The sequence below is a fragment of the Tenrec ecaudatus genome, chromosome 3 (assembly GCF_050624435.1).
Source record: "Tenrec ecaudatus isolate mTenEca1 chromosome 3, mTenEca1.hap1, whole genome shotgun sequence".
NCBI lineage: Eukaryota > Metazoa > Chordata > Mammalia > Afrosoricida > Tenrecidae > Tenrec > Tenrec ecaudatus.
This window is the reverse complement of record NC_134532.1, coordinates 140,713,953-140,734,514: the sequence shown is the minus strand read 5'-3', so window position 1 is coordinate 140,734,514 and position 20,562 is coordinate 140,713,953. Positions and strand designations below refer to the sequence as shown.

Here is a 20,562-nt window from a genome sequence, read left to right as displayed (position 1 = left end):
GGACAACTGGGAAGACCGCCAAGATGAGCTGAGAGTTAAGACCATCGATAACCACCGATGCGAAAACGACGGAAGCTGGGGTTTCACGTGGTTGCGCATTTCAACGTTAGGCAAACAACTGGGCCTGAAGCAGCTTTTGGTTTGAAGGGTGCCAAAAGTGTAGCACAAAGATAAGCTAGTTCAAAAGGCAGGTCCTTTTTTAAGTGTGTCAAGCAAGGCCAAAGCTATTGTGACCCTGTCATGGAAGTCATCCTGAGACAAATCTTAGATTACCAACTCAACCTACAGAGCAAGTTCAATGACAACGGTGACTTCACAGATGGGATCCATTACTTTCAGGCAGGTTATGGTGAAAATTCAGAAGGGTTAGGAGAGGAAGAGGGATAAAAATAGAAACATAGGAAGTAAAGGGGGAGAAGTGATGTTACACTGTTGATTGCAGTCAGTGATATAAAACAAAATGTGTATGTATTTTTTAATGGAAAATAGATTTGCTCTATAAACCTTAACTCAAATCACAAAAAGTTAAAAGAAAAAAATAAGGCCATGGTGACTATTTTTTGAGATTCCAGAGGGTTAATCTTTTCTTGAAGACCAAAGGACAATTAAAGGGGCTTGTTAGGCCAGAAAAGTTATGCTGAGGACTGCTCCCCCAACCCCCATGACAATGTACCTGCTTACTCCTCAAGGGCAGTAAGGGCTGTCCCATCAGAATTTCCCTGGGAAACCTCTTACCCAGCTTACAAGCCTGATCTTGCCTCTTCTAACATCTGTTCCCCAAACTCAAAGACCAATAAAAAGGAACGCAAGAACACGCTTTGCGAGCCTCGAACCTGCCCAAGCTGCTGTTTGGACGTGACAGACTTCCTGAGAAGGGCTAGATTGACAGAAACACTGCATTCACACGTACACAGGCTTAGGTGGGCACTGAATCGAGACACTGCTTCACAGTGTTATATTTTGGTTTAATAGTGATTTCTATGGTATTTTGGTTTAATAGTGGTTTCTGTAGTAATACTTTTAGATTTACCATCATATAAAAGTAGCCTTATATAAAGCATTGGGGGAGTGCAGCGGAACAGCAAGGAAATGGAGCAGCAAGGTCCCCAGGGAATACTGAGAGTGGACTTTGGGGCCAGGGCATGGTCCCCCAATAGACTGGATCCTTGAACTAACTACAAGATTTTCTTTCTTGATGTGTTTTGTTGTCAGTAGTTTGTTGTTGTTTTGTTGTCTGGTTGTATACTGTTGCTTTGTTTTCCTCTGTCTTGTTTTCGTGCATGTTATTGTCTCCACAGGTCTGTCTAAATAAAACAGGCTGGATGAACTATCTGGAGGAAAAACAACAGGACCGACCGTTCCGGGGGGACTTGGGATAGGGGGAGGTGGGGGGGGGGTAAGGAAGTGGTGTTAACAAACCCAGGGACAGGGGAACAACATGGGATCCAAACTGGTGGTGAGGGGGGAGTAGCAGGCCTGGTAGGGAATGATCATGGGTAAGGTTACATAAAGAAGAGTATATATCTAAAAAAAAAAAAAAGTATAGCTATAGCCCAGATGGGGATGGAACATGGTAGTGGGGCAGGAGGAAAGTCAAGGGACATGGAGGAAAGAGCTAGGAGTCAAAGGGCATTTATACAAAGACATGTACATGCAAATATATATATATATATATATATATATATATATATATATATATATATATATATATATGAGGATGGGGAAATAGATCTAAGTGTCTATAAGTTTAGTATTAAGGTGGCGGAAGGACCTTGGGCCTCTAATCAAGCACTCCCTCAATGCATGAATACTTTCTTTTATTAAACTGGCACTCTACGATGCTCACCCTAACAATACAATTGCTGAAGCCAAAGCAGGTGAACAAGTAAATGTGCTGAAGAAAGCTGATGGTGCCCGGCTATCAAAAGAGATAGTGTCTGGGGTCTTAAAGGCTTGAAGATAAACAAGCGGCCATCTAGCTCAGAAGTAACAAAGCCCACATGGAAGAACACACCAGCCTGTGTGATCATGTGGTCCCAAAGGGATGTTATCAGGCATCAAAGAACAAAAAATCATATCATTGGCTGCACACCTCCATGATACGATCGCTGAAGACAAATGGGTGCATAAGCAAATGTGGAGAAGAAAGCTGATGGTGCCCGGCTATTTAAAGATATAGTGTCTGGGGTCTTAAAGGCTTGAAGGTGAACAAGCGGCCATCTAGCTCAGAAGCAACAAAGCCCACATGGAAGCACACCAGCCTGTGCGATTATGAGGTGCCAAAGGGACCAGTTATAAGGCATCATGCATAGTGAGGTATAAGGCATCATACCATAGCGAATGAAGGGGGAAGTGCAGAGTGGAGACCCAAAGCCCATTTGTCGGCCAATGGAAATCCCCTCACAGAGGGGTTTAGGAGAGGAGATGGGTCAGTCAAGGTGCGATGTAGTACCTATGAATAACACAGCTTTCCCCCAGAACCTGGATGCTTCCTCCCCCCAACTACCATGATCCGAATTCTACCTTGCAGGACTGGATAGGGCAGAAGTTGTACACTGGTGCATATGGGAGCTGGAGGCACAGGGAATCCAGGGTGGATGATACCTTCAGGACCAGAGGTGTGAGGGGAGATACTTAGAAAGTAGAGGGTGAGTGGGTTGGAAAAGGGGAACCGACTACAAGGATCCACATGTGACCTCCTCCCTGGGAGATGGACGGCAGAGAAGGGGGGGAAGGGAGACTCCGGATAGGGCAAGATATGACAAAATAACAATCTATAAATTATCAAGGGCTCATGAGGGGGGGGGAGGGGAGGGGGGGAAAGAGGACCTGATGCAAAGGGCTTAAGTGGAGAGCAAATGCATTGAAAATGATTAGGGCAAAGAATGTACAGATGTGCTTTATACAATTGATGTATGTATATGTATGGATTGTGATGAGTTGTATGAGCCCCTAATCAAATGTTAAAAAAAAAAAAGAGCCCCCAATAAAAGTTTTTTTTTTTTTAAGTTTAAATGGCTGGGAGTTTATTCTGACACGTCATTCAATAATTAAGTCTTCTTTCTTCTCAGCTGGCGTCCACCAGAGCTGACATTTAAACGGCAAAATAGGGCCACAGACCGTGGGCTTCCCCGCCTTCAGTTTTCTTTCTTCGCCGACTACGTTTTCCTTTCAGCCTCCAGCCTGTGTAGTTTTGCTTCCAGTCTCCGCCTCTGGTATATCTTGACTCCGGCAAACGCCAGGCAGAGGATCAATAACTTTGCTGCCAAAATATACAGCAGCACGGGCACATGCTCGAGGACCTTCCAGTTCATGCTGGAGCAGCTGGGAGTCAGGCTTCCCTGGTGCAGGCAGACTCCAGCGAGCTCATCAGGCGGGCGGTGGCTGGGAGGCTAGGTCACGCTGCTGGTTCCTGGCGGCTGGAGGTGCAGTGCTGGGTGGGCACACTAACCTCGCCTCCCGCCATCATAAAAGTTTTTTTTTAAAAAAAGAAAAAAAATAGCCTTATAACAGAAATTTCTGAGTTCTGCAGGGATGGACTCTAAAGGTTTCTGCAGATGTGGTCAATTATTTAATGCGGCTCTTCTCGCCAGTCTGTAACTCCTACTAAACAGCCTTTTCCTGGGTAAGAAGATGGGGGAGACAGTGAGAGGATTCATCTGTAACAGGCTTCACTGTCATCGCCATCCCTCTGGGTTTATAATGAGCCCTCTGAGAAGCAGCAGGCGGCTTCTCCCTACCACAAAAACCAGGAACGACATGCGGCCCCAGGAGCAGTGGTTCTCAACATGTAGGTTGCGACCCCTTTGGGGGTTGAATGACCCTTTCACAGGGGTCGCCCAATTCATAACAGAAGCAAAATTACAGTTATGCAGTAGCAAGGAAAATAATTTTAGTTGGGGGGTCACCACACCATGAGGAGGTGTATGAAAGGGTTGTGGCATTGGGGAGGTTGAGAACCACTGCTCTGGACCGAGATCCCTGCGCAGTGAGCCATCTTGATCCTGAAGGCAGCTTTGACGTCTGAAGAGAGGCAAATGCTCAACAGAAGCAGGAACCAGAGTATGAGACAGAATGGTAGGCTTCCCAGCTCAGAGAGAAGCAAAACTGAGTGCTCTGGAGCAGGGGCCTGGCTTGTGGAGTAGGATGTCCCTGGACAATTAATTGGAGGATCTGAGTGCCTTTGGTTTGAGGCTTATTGCAGAGTGGCATGCCCTAGCCTATGGGCATTTATTAGCAGCCCTCAAAGAACTTCCTAACATGCCCTAACTGAACACCTCTCCTCTGAGCACTTCTGTTAACTTCCTCAAGCAGGAAGATTGTCTGAGAGCTCCATGTGGCCACTGCAATGAATTATAAGACAGAGAGGTAAAATAGAGAGTATGAGCCAGAATACCTTTTTCCAAGTTTAAAACATTAAGGAGATATATTTATGGTATCAAGTTCTAATTTTTTCTCTATTGACAAAAGCTTTTCTTTTGAGAAACAAAGTATTCTCTGTAAATATCATCATACTTCAGAAATAGAACTCTTAGAACCAGCTCATCTTACCTTATTACAGTATATGAAATTTCTCCAAAGTTATAAGCATCGGGGAGAAATAACTCCACCACTGAAAAAAAATCACAATGGTGTATTGAAAAGGGGGAGATAACAGCTACTCACATGTGGTTCCACTGCCACCTACTTGGGTCTCTTATGTTTTAGGAATTTGTTTCTTTGTAAGTGAAACCAGTGAAGCCACTGCCAAGTTGAGGTGAGAGTGAAGCCATACGGAAATCCTGACTAGAAGGTTATGAGTGAAGTAATTCCAGGAGGCCAGCTGCCGGTTCAGACAGGGCCTTAGACTGACAACACAGTTCCAAGGTCAGATTCAACAGGGCAGTTGCCCTTTCAGTGAGTAGTGGAGATTCACGAGCAAGCTCAGTCATTCCAGTTCTCAGACTCTAGGACTCAGGCGCTATCAAGTACCTTCTACGGGTTAAAAATACTACTCTAACATCTGTTAAAACGGACTTGATTAATTTTTAAGAGCCTTGGTGGCTTAAGCACTCAGCTGCTACCTCAGAGTTTGGCCAGAGGCTCTGTGGGAGAGAGACCTGGAGACTAGCTGGTCTCATAAGATAACTGCATCAATAACCCTTTGGGGCAGCCCTCCTCCATTACCTGCAGTCACTATGGGTTGAAAACTAGATTTTTACAAGGTGGTTTCTTTTATGAAACCTCAGCAGAGGGAATTGGGCTGTTTTTGTAAACTGCCTTAGCCTGTTTGTAGAAGAAAATAATGAATTATTCTCACTCTTCAAAACACTATCTGCACATGGCCACACAGTGTATTCTAGTTAGCTGTATTCTAATTTTCTTACTGACTGTATAGAGGGGGGGAAACAATTAGAATCTAATTCTCCTCAGATTTTACGAAACCAGGCATCGAAGAACAAAAAATATTATCATTGTGAATGAAGGGGAGTGCAAAGTGGAGACCCAAAGCCCATCTGTAGGCAACTGGATATCCGCTTACGGAAGGGTCACAGGGAGAAGACAAGTCAATCAGGGTGCAGTGTAGCACCGATGAAACATACAACTTAAAAAAAAAAACATACAACTTTCCTCTAGCTCTTTAATGCTTCCTTCCCCACCCCCCACTATCATGATCCCAATTCTACCTTAAAAATCCGGCTGGACTAGAGGATGCACACTGGTACAGATCAGAGCTGGAAACTCAGGAAATTCAGGACAGATAAACCCCTCCCAATTATGAGTAGAGATACCAGGAGGGTAAGGGGGAAGGTGGGGAAGAAAGGGAGAATTGATTACAAGGATCTACATATAACCCCCTCTCTGGGGGATGGATGGACAACAGAAAAGTGGGTGAAGGGAGACATCGGTCAGTGTAAGACAAGGAAAAATAATAATAATTTATAAATTATGAAGGGCTCATGAAAGAAGGAGGTTGGGAGGGAGGGGAAAAATGAGGAGCTGATAGCAAGGACCCAAGTAGAAAGAAAATGTTTTGAGAATGCTGATGGCAACAAATGTACACATGTGATTGACACAATGGCTGTATGTATGAATTGTCGTAAGGATTGTACAAGCCTCCAATAAAATAATTTATTAAGAGAAAAAATATTTTAAAAATTTAAAAAAAAAAGATTCTATGAAACCACTTCCTTTTGTTTATTACATTATGTGATGACAGATTATATGAAAGTCCCTTGGTAGGGTAACTAGTTGACGAATGCCTGGCTTTTCTTAGCAGCCACATGAGAACTTGAAACATGCCCTGACTGCCCCTTTCTGACCCTTTAAAGAGCCAATGGTGGGGAGAAAAGGGGGAGGAATTAGCTTGATTCAGGAGGTTGGGCTACGTTTCTTTCTAACCTTAAACCTCAGTATACATTTGTTATTTTTTTAAAAGGTGAGTGAATCTAACTATAAAATGTAGACAATGCAATCTTAAAACTCAAATAGAATATTGAAAACATTTATTAAAACATAAAGTTGAATGTTTTCTACAGAATGAAAGTGCTCAATCTTTTCCTATAGCTATTTAAAGCTAGTGGGCCCAGTTTTTACTCTGATTTGCTAAAATCTATCCACAGCTCTTTGATTATTTGATCAGGACCAGAGTGTAAACTAAAACACAAAAATCAGGGACATGAAACTGTGAGCAGTTGTTTGTTTTTTAAAAAAGGAGAGACTACATGCACATAAAAATAGGATTACACCCTTTAATCTGTGTGACATGGAGGGAGGTGGGAGAACCTGAAAGAAATTTCATTTTAGCTCTGCTTATATGAACAACCAACCAGATGCTCTTCCCATAAAGTATACTGTGCTTTAAAGAACTATTTTTTATCAGAATACTTTAGGAAACCTCACTAAATGTAATCCAGGAAATACACTATTTGCAGAATAGGAAAATTATCCTGGGCAACTGAAGATTAAAACTGGGGGTGGGGGTGGGGGCGGGGGGAGCACCAGGCCCTGGACAGCTGTAAGGTGAATATATCTGCAGGAACAGTATAAATGCTCTTGACCGGCTGCTGTGGAAGCATCCGAGTGAGGACTGATACTTGGTCCATGTGTTAACATTTTAAACGTCTATCTTTGGAAATGGCAATATTGGCAAGGGTGATGTTATCCTTTTAGACACCCAGCTTGTTGGCTTGGGTGAGAACAACTTTGAGAACGGGCATGAAAGCGGAGGTCTCACTGAAGTTGCTGGTGCTGACTATGTGGGTATGGATGCTCAACCCTTCAGGGTAGTTCCGAGTTTCAATGCTCCTTGCAATGTTGTGCAAACCACTGACGATTGTTGGTGACAGCTGAAAGAAAGGTAGAAACAAGAGAAATAATGAAACTGAGAAAAGAAGTTCCCATAAGCTCTCCTTATAAACGTTAGACCCAGATACCCAAATGAGGCTTATAATGAAAACAATGCATATAAACCTATGCTAGTACTTAAGGAACAATAGCTTCTACGGCCAAACAATACTGAGGTTACAGACCATGACAAAAATTTACATTAAAAATACTTTTGAATTATACATATAAGAGGTTTTAAAGATTAAAAATATCATTATCTGTCAATTCCATTTTTCTGTGAATTTCTGAAGACCCTTTGAACAAAGGCCGTATTCCCTCACCGCAAGCTGTCATGTTTCCTCACTTAACAGTTTTAATTCAGTTATTCTGGTGTCGCCCCAACCCATTCAAAGTTTCCTTGCACCCAGGAAGGAGGTTAAAGACTCTCTGTCACATCACTCGGAAATCTGGCCCACTTCCATTTAGCAGGGCACCAGACCTCACCATGTACTCAACTCGCCAATTCTTAGCAGATTCTTGTGACTCTGTCACCTGTGGAATTCCTAACACCTGTAGCTTCTTGGTGCGTGTCATTTCTTGGAATGCACACTATGCTTTAGAGAGAACACGTTATTCCAGGGAGGCCGCACTGCTATCACTGCGTATGAGCTTTCATGGGAGAAGTGCTCAGTTATCTTATGGGATAGGATCGGGTGTGGGGAACGGATTATGGAGTCCAGTCCTGGTTTGTTCTGACTCCAGTGCTTTCATTAATAAAACAATTCTAGGAAGAAATGGCGAGACATGGACAAAGGACAGACACAGTGCATCTATCCATGTGTCGGCCACCGCCGCCGTTACAGCACGTTAGCCTGTTCGTCGTGTGGCTACTCGTCTTTGCTTTGGTGTCACAGCTACTGTGCAAGGGAAGGATCAGGAGTTTTAGACTCTGAGACAGATTTCAGATTTGGTCTCTAGGAAGTATCTACGATCTTCCCAGCTGATTTCGTGATTCGAGGACGAGCTAAAATCTAAAGCAGGAGGTGTTGACACAGGCCTTGGTGTTGACACAGGCCAGTTGTATTGTTATTTGTTATCAGAAAGGTTACAATTATACTTCCTTTCTCTCTCACACAGTCATACTGTTCTACTCTCTCATCCCCTAAGAATGCAATGTAAAGAACAAGCTCACATCATGTAACGGTGATGACAACCTTCCCCTCATGCATACTGAATGGGATGTTTTCTTTAAGAGGTAGGGCCACTTCTGGACTAGCAAGTAGGAACAGAACATTATTGTAAAGCTTCCCTTCCCCCAAACTTACCGTCTGCTCCCTAAGCTTATCATAGAGAAACTCCAAACGTTTGCTGGCATCATCCAGCTTCCTCTTGGTTTGCTGTAGAAGAGGAAAAACAGACCATTTAAACATTGTCATCCAAATAACGCTCTGTTCTCATTTTACTAACCTTGAAATAAAAATCGTGAGCAGATTTCACTTTATAAAGAATGCAGGCAATCATGACCAAGAACGGAGGCACAGTAGTTAAGTACAAGGCTAACCAAACAGTCGATGGCTTGAGCCCACCACCTGCTGCACACAAGAAAGATGCGGCAATTTGCTCTCGTAAAGATCAGCCTTGGCAACCTAGGGGCAGTTCCACTCTGTTCTACAGGGTTACTATGGCATCAGAATCTACGTTAACAGCAAACGGTTTGGGAGAACAAAGGGAAAAAAAACTCAAACCAGGTTGCCCTCAAACTGGTTCTGATGCATAGCAACCCCTGTCAGTGTAGAACTCTGTTCTCGGGTTTAAATGGGTATGATCTTTCTGAAGTAGCCTGGCAGACCTTTCTTCCACAGAGCCCCTGGGTGGATTTGAACTGCTAGCCTTCAGATTAAGAGTCAAGAATTTAACCATTCACCAGAAGAACCAAAACAATAACAAAATAACATATTGTTGAGAACGAGGGGGTCAGAGCAGAGACCCAAAACCCATCTACAGACACAGGACATCCACTCACAGAATGGTCACAGGGAAGGCATGAGTCTACCAGGAAACAGTATAGCACCGATGAAAACACAATATGCCTCTGGTTCCTTGAGGCTTCTCCACCCCCTATTATCATGACTCCAGTCCTGCCTTTCAGTTCAGGCTAGACTGGAGCATGTGCACTGGTACAGATAAGAGCTCATGAGGCACGAAACCCAGGTCAGATAAACCCCTCAGAAACAGAAATGGGAGTAGCGATACAGAAATGCGAGTAGCAGGGTAGGAGGAAGGTGCAGGGAGGAGGGGAGGAAGGGGGAACTGAGCTCAGTGATTGATGCATAATCCCTCCCACCACCACCACTATCCCCCCACCATGGGGATGAACAACAGTAACATGGCTGAAAGGAAACAGTGGTTGGAGTAATATATGAAAATAATAATTTATAATTTATCAAGGGGACACGAGGGGGGTGTCTAAGAGGAGCTGAGACCAAGGGCTCGAAAGTAAGTGTTTAGAAAATGATCGCAACATATGTACAAATATTCTTGATACAACTGATGTATGGAATGTTGTAAGAGCCCCCAATAGAATGATTTTGTTTTTAAAAAAGCAACTGTGGCAGTTACACAACTTCATGTCAATTTAATAAATGAAGCAGTGGAGTCTAGCCTGTCAATCAGGTGTCACAGCCTGATGATCCCTCCTTGTGGGCATGGCCTTCTCATGAGGCTTCTGGGAACTTCAAACCCCACCCCCTTCTCTGATTCACATTCCTGTTGACAAGTCACAAGGAGCCCTGGAGATGTGTCCACTGCCATTGGATCCACAGCACTTTCCACCCAGCGCCTGTGATCTTCCTGCTTTCAGCATCATTACATGTAATGCATGAGTCTGAAGAGGAATTCATGGGCTAATATCAAATTTATGAGCTAACATCAAACTTTTGGCCTGGGCTGGGATTTTTTATGGATACATAATTACTTCTTGATATAAAGTTCTCTTACACACACAAAAAGAGCTTAAGCATTTATGCCAACCAAGGATTCAACAGAGCTCAGTGTTGAATCAGAGCTCAGGGGGAATGAGATGCTGGTTGGATTGCAGGCTCACTTGACAAAATGTGTATGTGTAACTGCACTAGATCCACAGATCATCTAGAGGTAGCAATAAATCATTATAGACCAGAAGAGAAGGTTTCAGTACAGTATACCTTCTTATTTATTTATTATTAATCTTTTTATTTGGGGCTCTTACGTTCTTATAACACTCCATACATCAATTATAACAAGCATATTTGTACATAGATCGCCATCACCATTTTCTAAACAATAGTACACCTTCTAGTAAGAAGGTAACATCTAGGTGAATTATGGAATCTTATTTTAACGTCTCAAAAATACTAACTTTACACTTATTCATTTGGTATATTTCATATTGCCTCTTTGTACCCTTTTAAAGCACAAAGGGGAAGAAGAATGACCTTCTGACTACTTATGACAGCTAGTATGCATAGTAAAATTAGCTATTAAATTTGGTACATTTTTTGGCCTAATCTATAACTATACTAAACCAAACCCACTACCACCAAGCCATTTCTAACTCATGGCCACTCTATACATATAGCAAGCGGAAACTATTCCAAAATGAAAATACTATTTTAAAAATTATTTTAATTACAATATGACTTTTAAAGTTTTACAATTACAATATGATTAATGATAAATGTCCATTGTTTAAGAGTAACACTATTTGTTTTCCCCCAGTATTTAGTGCCAAGTATATATGCCAGGTGCTGGTACACAGCTTGCATGTCAAGGAGCTCCACATTCCAGTAGATGGAGAAAAGATTCAAAATAAATAAACAAAATATTTTATGTCGGTAGTAAAGGAAAGTTGACAGAGTCAGGGTAAAGGGGCTGAAAGCACTGGGAGTGGGTGTTACTTACTTTATATGGGTGAAAAAGGCCAGGTAACATTTGAGCAGAAACCTGGAAATGTGAGGAAGTGAGAAGTGCAGACTAAGCGCAGGAAGAGTTACAAGTAGTAAGAAAAGAAAATACAGAGTCATGAGGAAGGATGAGCCAGCCAGGGTGCCGTATAGCACCAATGAAACATACAGCATTCCTCTAGTTCTCTAATGCTTCCTCCCCCCCCCCCCCACTATCATGATCCCAATTCTCCCTTACAAATCTGGCTAGACCAGAGCATGTACACTGGTACAGTTAAGAGCTCACAACACAGATAAACCCCTGCAGAACAGATGAACCCCTCCAGACTAATAATGAGAATAGGCATATCATGAGGGTATGGGGAAGGTTGGGGGTGGGTGGGGGAGACAGCCCCCCACCCCTGCCCAGGGGGACAAACAGAAACATGGGTGAAGGGAGACATCAGTCAGTATAAGACATGAAAAAAAAAAAAAATTTATTAATTATCAAGGGTACATGAGGGAGGGCGAGGAAAAAATGAGGGGCTGATATCAAGGGCTCAAATAGAAAGAAAATATGTTGAAAAGGATGATGGCAACATATGTACAAATGTGCTTGAAACATGGATGTATGGATTGTTACAAGAGCTACAAGAGCCCCCAATAAAATGATTTTAAAAAAAGAAAGAAAAAAACACAGTCTCTGATGCCAAATATCTCTTGATGTTTGAGAAAAGAAGGCTAATGTATCTAGAGAGAGGAAGAGATGCAGCCATAAGATATATTACTATCAGGGAAAGATATTACAAAATAATAATTTATAAATTATCAAGGGCTCATGAGGAAGGGGGGAGCAGGAAGGGAGGGGGAAAAAGAGGACTTCATGCAAAGGGCTTAAGTGAAGAGCAAATGCTTTGAAAATGATGAGGGCAAAGAATGTACAGATATGCTTTATACAATTGAGGTTATGTATGGATTGTGATAAGAGTTGTCTGAGTCCCTAATAAAATGTTAAAATTTTTTAAAACACTACTATAAAATACTAAACTGTGCTACAAAGCTACTTGGTGTTGTATGGGCATAAGTAACATGAAAATAAAAATAGAGACATGTCGGCCAATGGAGATCCCCTCATAGAGGGGTTTAGGAGAGGAGATGGGTTAATTAGGGTGTGAGGTAGTATCGATGAAGAACACAGCTTTCCCCCAGATCCTGGATGCTTCCTCCCCACAACTACCATGATCCGAATTCTACCTTGCAGGGCTGGATAAGACAGAGGCTGTACACTGGTACATATGAGGGTTGGAGGTACAGGGAATCCAGGGTGGATGATACCTTCAGGACCAAGGGTGTGAGGGACGATGCTGGGAGAGTGGAGGGTGAGTGGGTTGGAAAGGGGGAACTGATTACAAGGATCCACATGTGACCTCTTCCCTGGGAGAGGGACAGCAGAGAAGGGGGGAAGGGAGACTCCGGATAGGGCAAGATATGACAAAATAACGATGTATAAATTACCAAGGGCATACGAGGGAGGGGGGAATGGGGAGGGAGGGGGGTGGAAAAAAGAGGACCTGATGCAAGGGGCTTAAGTGGAGAGCAAATGCCTTGAGAATGATTGGGGCAGGGAATGTATGGATGTGCTTTATACAATTGATGTATGTATATGTATGGATTGTGGTAAGAGTTGTTTGAGTCCCTAATAAAATGTAAAAGAAGAAAAAAAAAATAGAGACATGCTGTAAAAATTACTCCATTGATTAAAACAGATTTTTGTACAGGGAACTCTTACAGTCTATCTCAATGGCAATCCCACCTAGCCACCAGGGGGAGCCCTATCTCAAGGCGTTTGAGCACCAGGACAGGGTATTAGAACTCCCCAACTAGTCACAGGGATTGCTTGAGTACCGTACATACTCTAGTATAAGTCAACCCAAATATCAGCCGAGGCACCAATTTTACCACAAAAACGGCATTAAAAATGTGCTTAATTAAAATGTATTGAGCTACATAAAGTGTAATGTACCATTATGTACCCCCAACTTCTCTACACTGACTCATAAGCAAAGAATAAATAAAGTTTTGCTACATTCTTAATAGGACTTCCCTATTTTCAAATGACTACTTAGCATATGCAGAGAGGGTTGTGGGATATTATAAATCTAGTCTTCAGCTTCATTTGCCACTCTGTTTTCTGGCTTGATTTTTCCATTACTCCTAGAACACCACAGCTATGTTACTCTTTCTCTGCCTCTACTTTTCTGACACTTCTAGTACAAGGGATTGCTTTCAAGTCCAGCAGAAGGCAGCACATAGAATACTCAAAACGTTTGATGAAACAGCAAAACCCAGAAGCTGTTTTTAAAGCAGACAAGTAGCCAGTTTCTAAATAAACATATTTCATATTAAGTGTTGGCAGAATTTGGACTTCAACTAAAACAAGGCTGGCTTTGTTGGGTTGTTGCTAACACACAGGAAGGAATCTTTACTAAGTAAAACCAGCTGCTTTTAGTATAACTTCAGTAACAAAAACATTTAACTATTTTTAAAGACATGTCCAAAGTTATTAGTTCAAAATCAACGCCCAAACCCTAGTTTCTTATATGCCTCTGTTTTATGTATGTGCCTAACATGATGCACACCACGGAGAGGCAATACGGCATCGTGCCTAAGGCCATGCTTTCTGCAGCCCAGCTGTCTGGGTTCAAATCGTAGCCCTTAACATTGTAAGGCTCTTTGCCTTAATTCCGTCATTTGTAAAACAGAGATAAGCCGATCTCCTATCGAGTTATGAAGCTTCAATAAATTTATAAATAATAAAGGGCGTCCTGATGATGTAGTGGGTAACAATTGCACTGTTAATCACATGGTAAGCAGTTTGATACTACCAGCCAGTCCAATGGGTAGGGGGGCTTTCTACTCCTGAAAAGGGTTAACGGTACAAAAATGAGGGGGGGGGGGAAGAATTAACAATAAAACAAAAACCCACTGCCATGGAGTCAATGCTAACTCATGGCGACCCTATAGGAACAAGTAGAAAACCCCATCTTTCTTCCAAGGAGTGGTTGGTGCTTTAGAACAGCAAACTTTTGGATCACAGTCCAACTGGTACCTTCTATGCCACCAGTGCTCTCTGTACAGAGTTACCGTATGGGAATCTCCCAGGGCAGTGCATTCCTGTCCTATCGGTCCCTGCAAGTCGGAACAGAATAAAAATGCAAGCCACTACAGGGTCCTATAAGGTTCTATAGGGCCACTGCGATTCAGAATGGCAGTTTAAGTGGTCATTTACATATGTATACAAGTACTAGCTTCGTTGCCTTTGTAAAATTTAAAGGATACTTATCTTATGAAACTTAAGCAAAAATAATAAAGAGTCCACATTTTAATTATGCAAACTGTGAGAGGAAATACACACAGGATCTGTGGCTGAAGAGAGGCAACGTTGAATAAGATCCTCAAATGTGGTCTTCAGAATGAGGTGCTCCTCTGGAATGGGTTTCTTGGTAATTTTCTCTGTTGGCAAAGATTGTACATGCTGGAAGAAATAAGAGCATCCTAAAATCAGAAGTGACAAGATACAACCTCTACAGAAAAGCTCTCAAACTATGTGATTAAACAGAAACTAAATGCCTGACAGATGGGCTATTCAAAACCCTATGAAATTTTAGCATGTGAAATCACTTAGCTAAAAATGAGAACCAGAAATCCAGTAGGTCATACAAGTACTTCTAAAGTGAGACATTTCATAAATAGGAGTGAATATAGGGTAATTAACTAATTATGGAAAGCATGTTGATAATTGCTGTGTGTAATGGATGGAAAGTCAATAATATGAAGAAGGCACAGGAACACAGAGCTGGCTGAAGAGAGGGCTGCTTGCTCGGCTTGTTGGCACACTTTTGTTTATCCCTGCATTCTTTTATTCTTTTGTTTATTCTTGGAGGCTGTTAGCTGGGATAGTCTCAAAACTGCAAGATTAAGCCGAAGATTAAGAAAGAAGAGATTATGGTGAATGTATAGACAGAGACAAAGAAGCAACATGAAAGTGCTGATTTCTTATTCTGTATATCCATTTCTTAGTCTGTTTGCCCATTCTTTTAAAAACGATTGGGGAATAACTATGTGCTCGGCACTGGGCAGGACATTGGATAAGTAATGATGAGCCAATACAAACATGATCTCAACCCTCAGGGACTTTACAGGCTAATGGAAGCCACACAACATTAAATGATGTCATAAATGTACACAAAACAGTGACTGTGATAATACTTGGTGGAGGAGCCAAAAGACAATTGACCTGGATTTGACTGAAATGGGGAAAGTCTCTTGAGGAAACTATATCTGAAGAAGGAAAATCATTCCTTTTGTATGCTATATGAATTCTATGCCAATAAGACTATTTGAAAACATTGCTGAGAGAAGGAAGTGTATATACAAAACAAGGACCATGATTCACATACGGGAGTAAAAAGAACTCAGTATGCCTTGGGCAGAGACAGAGACAGACAACAAGGAAGAGTATGGTTTAAGGCCTTCCAGATGGGAGTTGTTTGGCCTTTAGCCTGACAACAATGGGAAGTTGTAATATTTTAAGCAAAGAGAAGACAAAGACCACAGCAGAATGTCAAGACAGATATGGACAGACCAGTCAGGAGTCTCATACAGTGTTGAAATGTAGAAGGAAAAAACATTCAAGAGTTATAAGCAAGTCCTTCCGTCTCCAGTTAAACACCAGTTTTATAATGCACCCTTTAATACTGACAAGTTCTGGGGAGGAGACCAGCCATTCAGGGTGCAGTGTAGCAACGATGAAACATACAACTTTACTCTAGCTCTTAAGGGCTGCCTCCCCACCACTATAATGATCCCAATTCTACCTTACAAATCCGGCTAGATCAGAGAATATACTCTGGTACAGATAGGAACTGGAAACATGGGGAATCCAGGACAGATGATCCCTTCAGTACCAGTGGTGTGAGTGAAGATACCAGAGGGTGAAGGGAGGGCGGGGTGGAAGGGGGAACCAATTATAGGGATCTACATATAACCTCCTCCCTGGGGGACAGACAACAGAACAGTGGGTGAAGGGAGACATCGGACGGTATAAGACAAAATAATAATAATTTATAAATTATCAAGGGTCATGAGGGAGGGGGAATGCGGAAGGAGGGGACAAAAATGAGGAGCTGATACCAAGAGCTCAAGTAGAAAGTAAATGTTTTGAGAATGATGATGGCAACAAATGTACAAATGTGCTTGACACAATGGATGTATATAGGATTGTGATAAGAGTTGTACAAGCCCCCAATAAAATGATTTGTAAGAAAATAATAATACTGACAAGTTCATTATACACAATTATCTCTTGATAACAAAGCATACTATTTTTAGACATAATATTTACAGCTTTGACTTATAATTGCCAAATTATAATAAACATACAGAACGCAAATACAAAAGGGTTTCAAAAACGTGTTAATAAGGAATTAAAAAATAATGTTAATGTTTCCACCAACTTTTAGAAGTCCCTTCGTATAACCCTCTTCTAGAGCGTTTACATGTGGCCTTATAGCTGGGGGAGGGGGGGGTGGGGGTGGGATTTGGGTTCTATCTTCTAAAAAAAGGGTTGCCATTTTTTACTTGGATGTCTAAACTGAAACCAAATTTAGATGTAATCATAAAAGACAGACATATTATCTTTTAGAGTTAACACATGAAAGGATTAGAACCTCCGCCCACCCCTTCCACAGAATTACCGTTACCTGGATGGTATTTCCAATAGGAGCCCCCGGAGCGCCTTCAATATTAGGCTTTGAAAAAGATGGTGGCATGCCCGGTTGACCAAGAGGTTGCTGTATGCCATGGAAGGGTTGGCCACCTGGAAGATGTGGCGGTGTGAAGGAAGCCTGGTTTGACAGTGGTACTGGCGCTGAAGGTTGTTGCTGTAGCATCTGTGACTGGGAGTCTCCCAAAGGGTTCATGATGGGTGATGTGATGGGAACAGGAGGCATAAAATTCTCAGGCATCTTTGAAAAGATGGAAATACAAAAACACCAAGAGAAATAAATATCATTTCCTCAGCTGTAATAAAGCCCCAGTCAAATTATTATTGGATAGTCATAAATCCCTTTTATTATCAGATGAAACTGTATAAAGGAGTCTAGAGGAAAGCATGCAAAAGGGGCTAATTCAGCTAACGGGCGTGTGAGATTAGGGTTGGGAAATTTAACACAGGCTTCTGCCTTGCCTTGCCTTCCAATAGCCTCATAACAGGGAGACAAAACTGGTGTTTTTGAACGGGGCTGTCTGGACTGGAGCCCTGCTGGCATAGTGGTTAAAAGTTGGGCTGCTAACTAACTGCAAGGTCTCTAGTTTGATACCACCAGTTACTCCTGAAGAGAAAGATGGGGTTTTCAACTCCCAAGAAGAGTTACAAACTCAGACACCCACAAGGGCAGTTCTACCCTGTGCGATTAGTTCGCTAAGAGTAGTAATCGACTCGATAGCAGTGATTTTGGTTTGGTTAAAATCTAGAGAAGCCTTCCCAGCAATACCACAAACATGGGAGTCAATCTTGTCAATTCAGTCATACAAAAAGTAGATCACGTTTTTGATTATTATTAAATTGTGTAGTAACCAAGAGAAAAACCAACAGAAAATGGCTTGGAAAGAAAGGAGGGTCAGTTTCTCTTACTGTGCTTTTACAGTTTTCATCAGCGATCAGCTCTCAGGCCATTTCTTCATTCACATTATACAACTGACCCTCATTATTTGGGGACTTGTCCATCCACTAAAATTGATTAGTATCAACATTGGTGACGCTGTGTGATCATTTACAAACACACAGAACGGAGGATATATTTGATCTGCCTGATGCACATGTTCCCAGCCAAGATCAAATAAGATGACCCAGGCCTTGTTTTAGTTTTTATACTGAAAACAAGTTAACTTTTCAGTCTATTTAGTGTCAGTTGTCACACTTTTTTGTTTTTGTTGGTAATTTTGCTGTGTGAAAAGGCCTCTAAGCAGAGTATGAAAATGCTGTCTAGTTGTTCCCAAGCAAAATATGAGGGGGCCAGAAGAATCCAGGGAAAACCAGGATTAAAAGATCATGGATTTTCCCCCCACAAATTTTCTGACACTCTCTCAAATGTGTGTCAAGTTTGACTTAGGTAAAAGTTATAGTGGTGTTGGCTTTGAGTTCCATGTCACTGTATCAACCAAAACCAAGTCACTGCCATCAAAGTAATTCTGACCCACAGCAACTCCATAGGACAGAGGAGATCTGCCCCCGTGGGTTTCTGAGGCTGTTTAAAGGTGACGAAAGCCCAGTCTGTCTCCCCCATAGTTGCTAGTGGTTTCAAACTGCCAACCATGCTGACTGCAGCCCAATGAGTAACCACTCTGTCACCAGGGCTCCTAATAAATAAATCAGTGGTATGTGTTAAATAAGCTATCTTTAAATAGAAATACACATGAAACACATTTATGTATATCCATTAGTAGAAATTTTTTTTTCCATTACTTGAAAATTTTATGATCGGGAGCAATGGTTCAACATGCGCTATTCCAAGACTATAGCAAGTTGACAGAACACAACTACCTTGAACAGTGAGACTTTAATTTATGTGAAGGAAGCCCGGCTGATACAGGGTTACAAGTGGGGCTGCGATCCACCTGTGGGAAACTGAATGGGAGACGGAGGACCCGGAAGAGAGTGTATGCAGACAAAGTCTTTATTTTCATGATTAAGAAGCCTGGGAGGCCTTCACATTCTCCTAGTTAAAAATCACCCCTACAGTATCTTCCCATACTAGTGCTACCTTAATGAAACCTCTTATAAGCATGTGACTCATTTCTTCCTGACCTGGTTGCTGTATCTATAGAAGCAGACATGGTGCTATTGCTCTCCCTGCTCAGGTGACAATCACTCCCCTTTACCTGACCCCAGCACTGACGTTAGGTTACTCCTCCAATGAACTTAGGGACCTCTGGGGTTCCGATTCTGCCCACCTTATTAAGAAGGTAGGTGTCTGTGGTGGGGGTGGGTGGTCTGCATCCACCAAGAGTGTATAAGTTGGTGTAAGAATACTTTCTCTCTCATACTTGGACATGGTTCTTGATGCCATGGAGGAGATGAGCACCCCAAAACTTTTGTCTGTCTCTCAACTTCTTCCCTTCAATGACACAACTTAGGACCCATCCAGATGAGGGCTGGCTCCCACACTCATGGTTAGTCATCTGAAACCACCAGCAGTGTCAAGGGAGAAAAACAGGGGGTGTGGGGTCGGGGGTGACAGCTGGGGCATCTTCTTGTGTTGCTACGGTTCAGCACTGCCTCCATGACTGTAAGGCTCTATATGATAAATAGCTCAAAATACAATTAACAAACTCATGAGTAACGTTGTACCCAAAGGCCAAAGTAATCCCTTAAAAAGTCCACATCATTTGAGAAGCCTGAAACGGTCTTTCATACTAGGAATTTGTATTAATTAGACTTTCAATTAAAAATTTACATCTTGCCTCCTGATGAGACCGTGGTATTTCATCCCACCATCACCAGACTAAGGTTTTCTTTCCCCCATAAGTTAGAAGCTGTGCACTAAAATACACTTTAAATATACCAAGGAACTATAATATGATAAACAGAATCGGTACTTAATTAGGTGGACCAAGTATGAATCTTTTTCTAGTACCTTCTTCTTCTTAGGTCCTCTGTTCAAAGCTGGAGGATCATTCCAACCATTCTGAGGACCTATAACAGATAAGAAAAGTCATTGTCCTTTAGAATCCTTACATGAAGAAAAATTAAATTGTATCCATCCTATAAGAACTTTAAATTCTGCCTTGCACCTCAAATAACTGTCACAAACGTTTGACCAGCTGGGCAGTGAGGATGTCATGTAGTCTTAGATTCAAAAACTTAACTACCGCTAACAGTCACAGGCCTTGGCTCAATAGGCAAAATGTCTTGATATTATCTTCATTTAAAGAGCTGTACCAAACAATCAAAATGAAGCGATTTTATCTATAATGGTGTAAAACCTTTCAAGAGCAGTCTACATCCTCAATGAGTGAAAAAAATAAATCGCCTGATTTCCTTTAAAAAGACTTCTGATACAGTCAATGTACAGAAGAATACAAACCAGCAATCTCCTAGGTCTCAAGAGATCAACTCAACATGATCGATTCAGTAAAATCTAATCACCCATAAATGTTCAACATAGTTCAAAAAGTAAAAACAACACCTTCAAACCCATCGCTTTTGGGTGGCTTAGACTCCTGGTGACTCCCTATGTTTTCAGAGTAGAACTGCATCCCACAGGGCTTTCAG

At 42.0% G+C, this 20,562-nt stretch overlaps 2 protein-coding genes across 18 annotated transcripts in view; both read right to left on the bottom strand.

Annotated features, from left to right (window-relative positions):
- Positions 1 to 2,986: 2,986 nt before the first annotated feature.
- On the bottom strand, positions 2,987 to 4,416 carry LOC142442794 (small integral membrane protein 11-like). Its single transcript, XM_075544132.1, has one exon. The coding sequence runs from the start codon at positions 3,312 to 3,314 to the stop codon at positions 3,159 to 3,161; it is 156 nt and encodes a 51-aa protein (XP_075400247.1). The 5' UTR covers positions 3,315 to 4,416; the 3' UTR covers positions 2,987 to 3,158.
- Positions 4,417 to 6,717: 2,301 nt separating this feature from the next.
- Positions 6,718 to 20,562, bottom strand: part of SEC31A (SEC31 homolog A, COPII component) — a 78,808-nt gene continuing 64,963 nt past the window's right edge. For all 17 annotated transcript variants that reach the window (XM_075544113.1, XM_075544115.1, XM_075544116.1 and 14 more), the window contains 5 exons: positions 19,925 to 19,983; positions 16,991 to 17,254; positions 14,644 to 14,763; positions 8,634 to 8,705; positions 6,718 to 7,328 (listed from right to left, as the gene is read on the bottom strand). In XM_075544113.1, coding sequence (XP_075400228.1) covers positions 7,149 to 7,328; positions 8,634 to 8,705; positions 14,644 to 14,763; positions 16,991 to 17,254; positions 19,925 to 19,983 — 695 coding nt within the window. In that variant the 3' untranslated portion in view covers positions 6,718 to 7,148. The remainder of the gene's footprint in view (positions 7,329 to 8,633; positions 8,706 to 14,643; positions 14,764 to 16,990; positions 17,255 to 19,924; positions 19,984 to 20,562) is intronic.

Bases quoted from the DNA above. Each gene is read 5' to 3' on its own strand.
- LOC142442794 (XM_075544132.1), bottom strand. From the start codon at position 3,314: ATGAACTGGAAGGTCCTCGAGCATGTGCCCGTGCTGCTGTATATTTTG.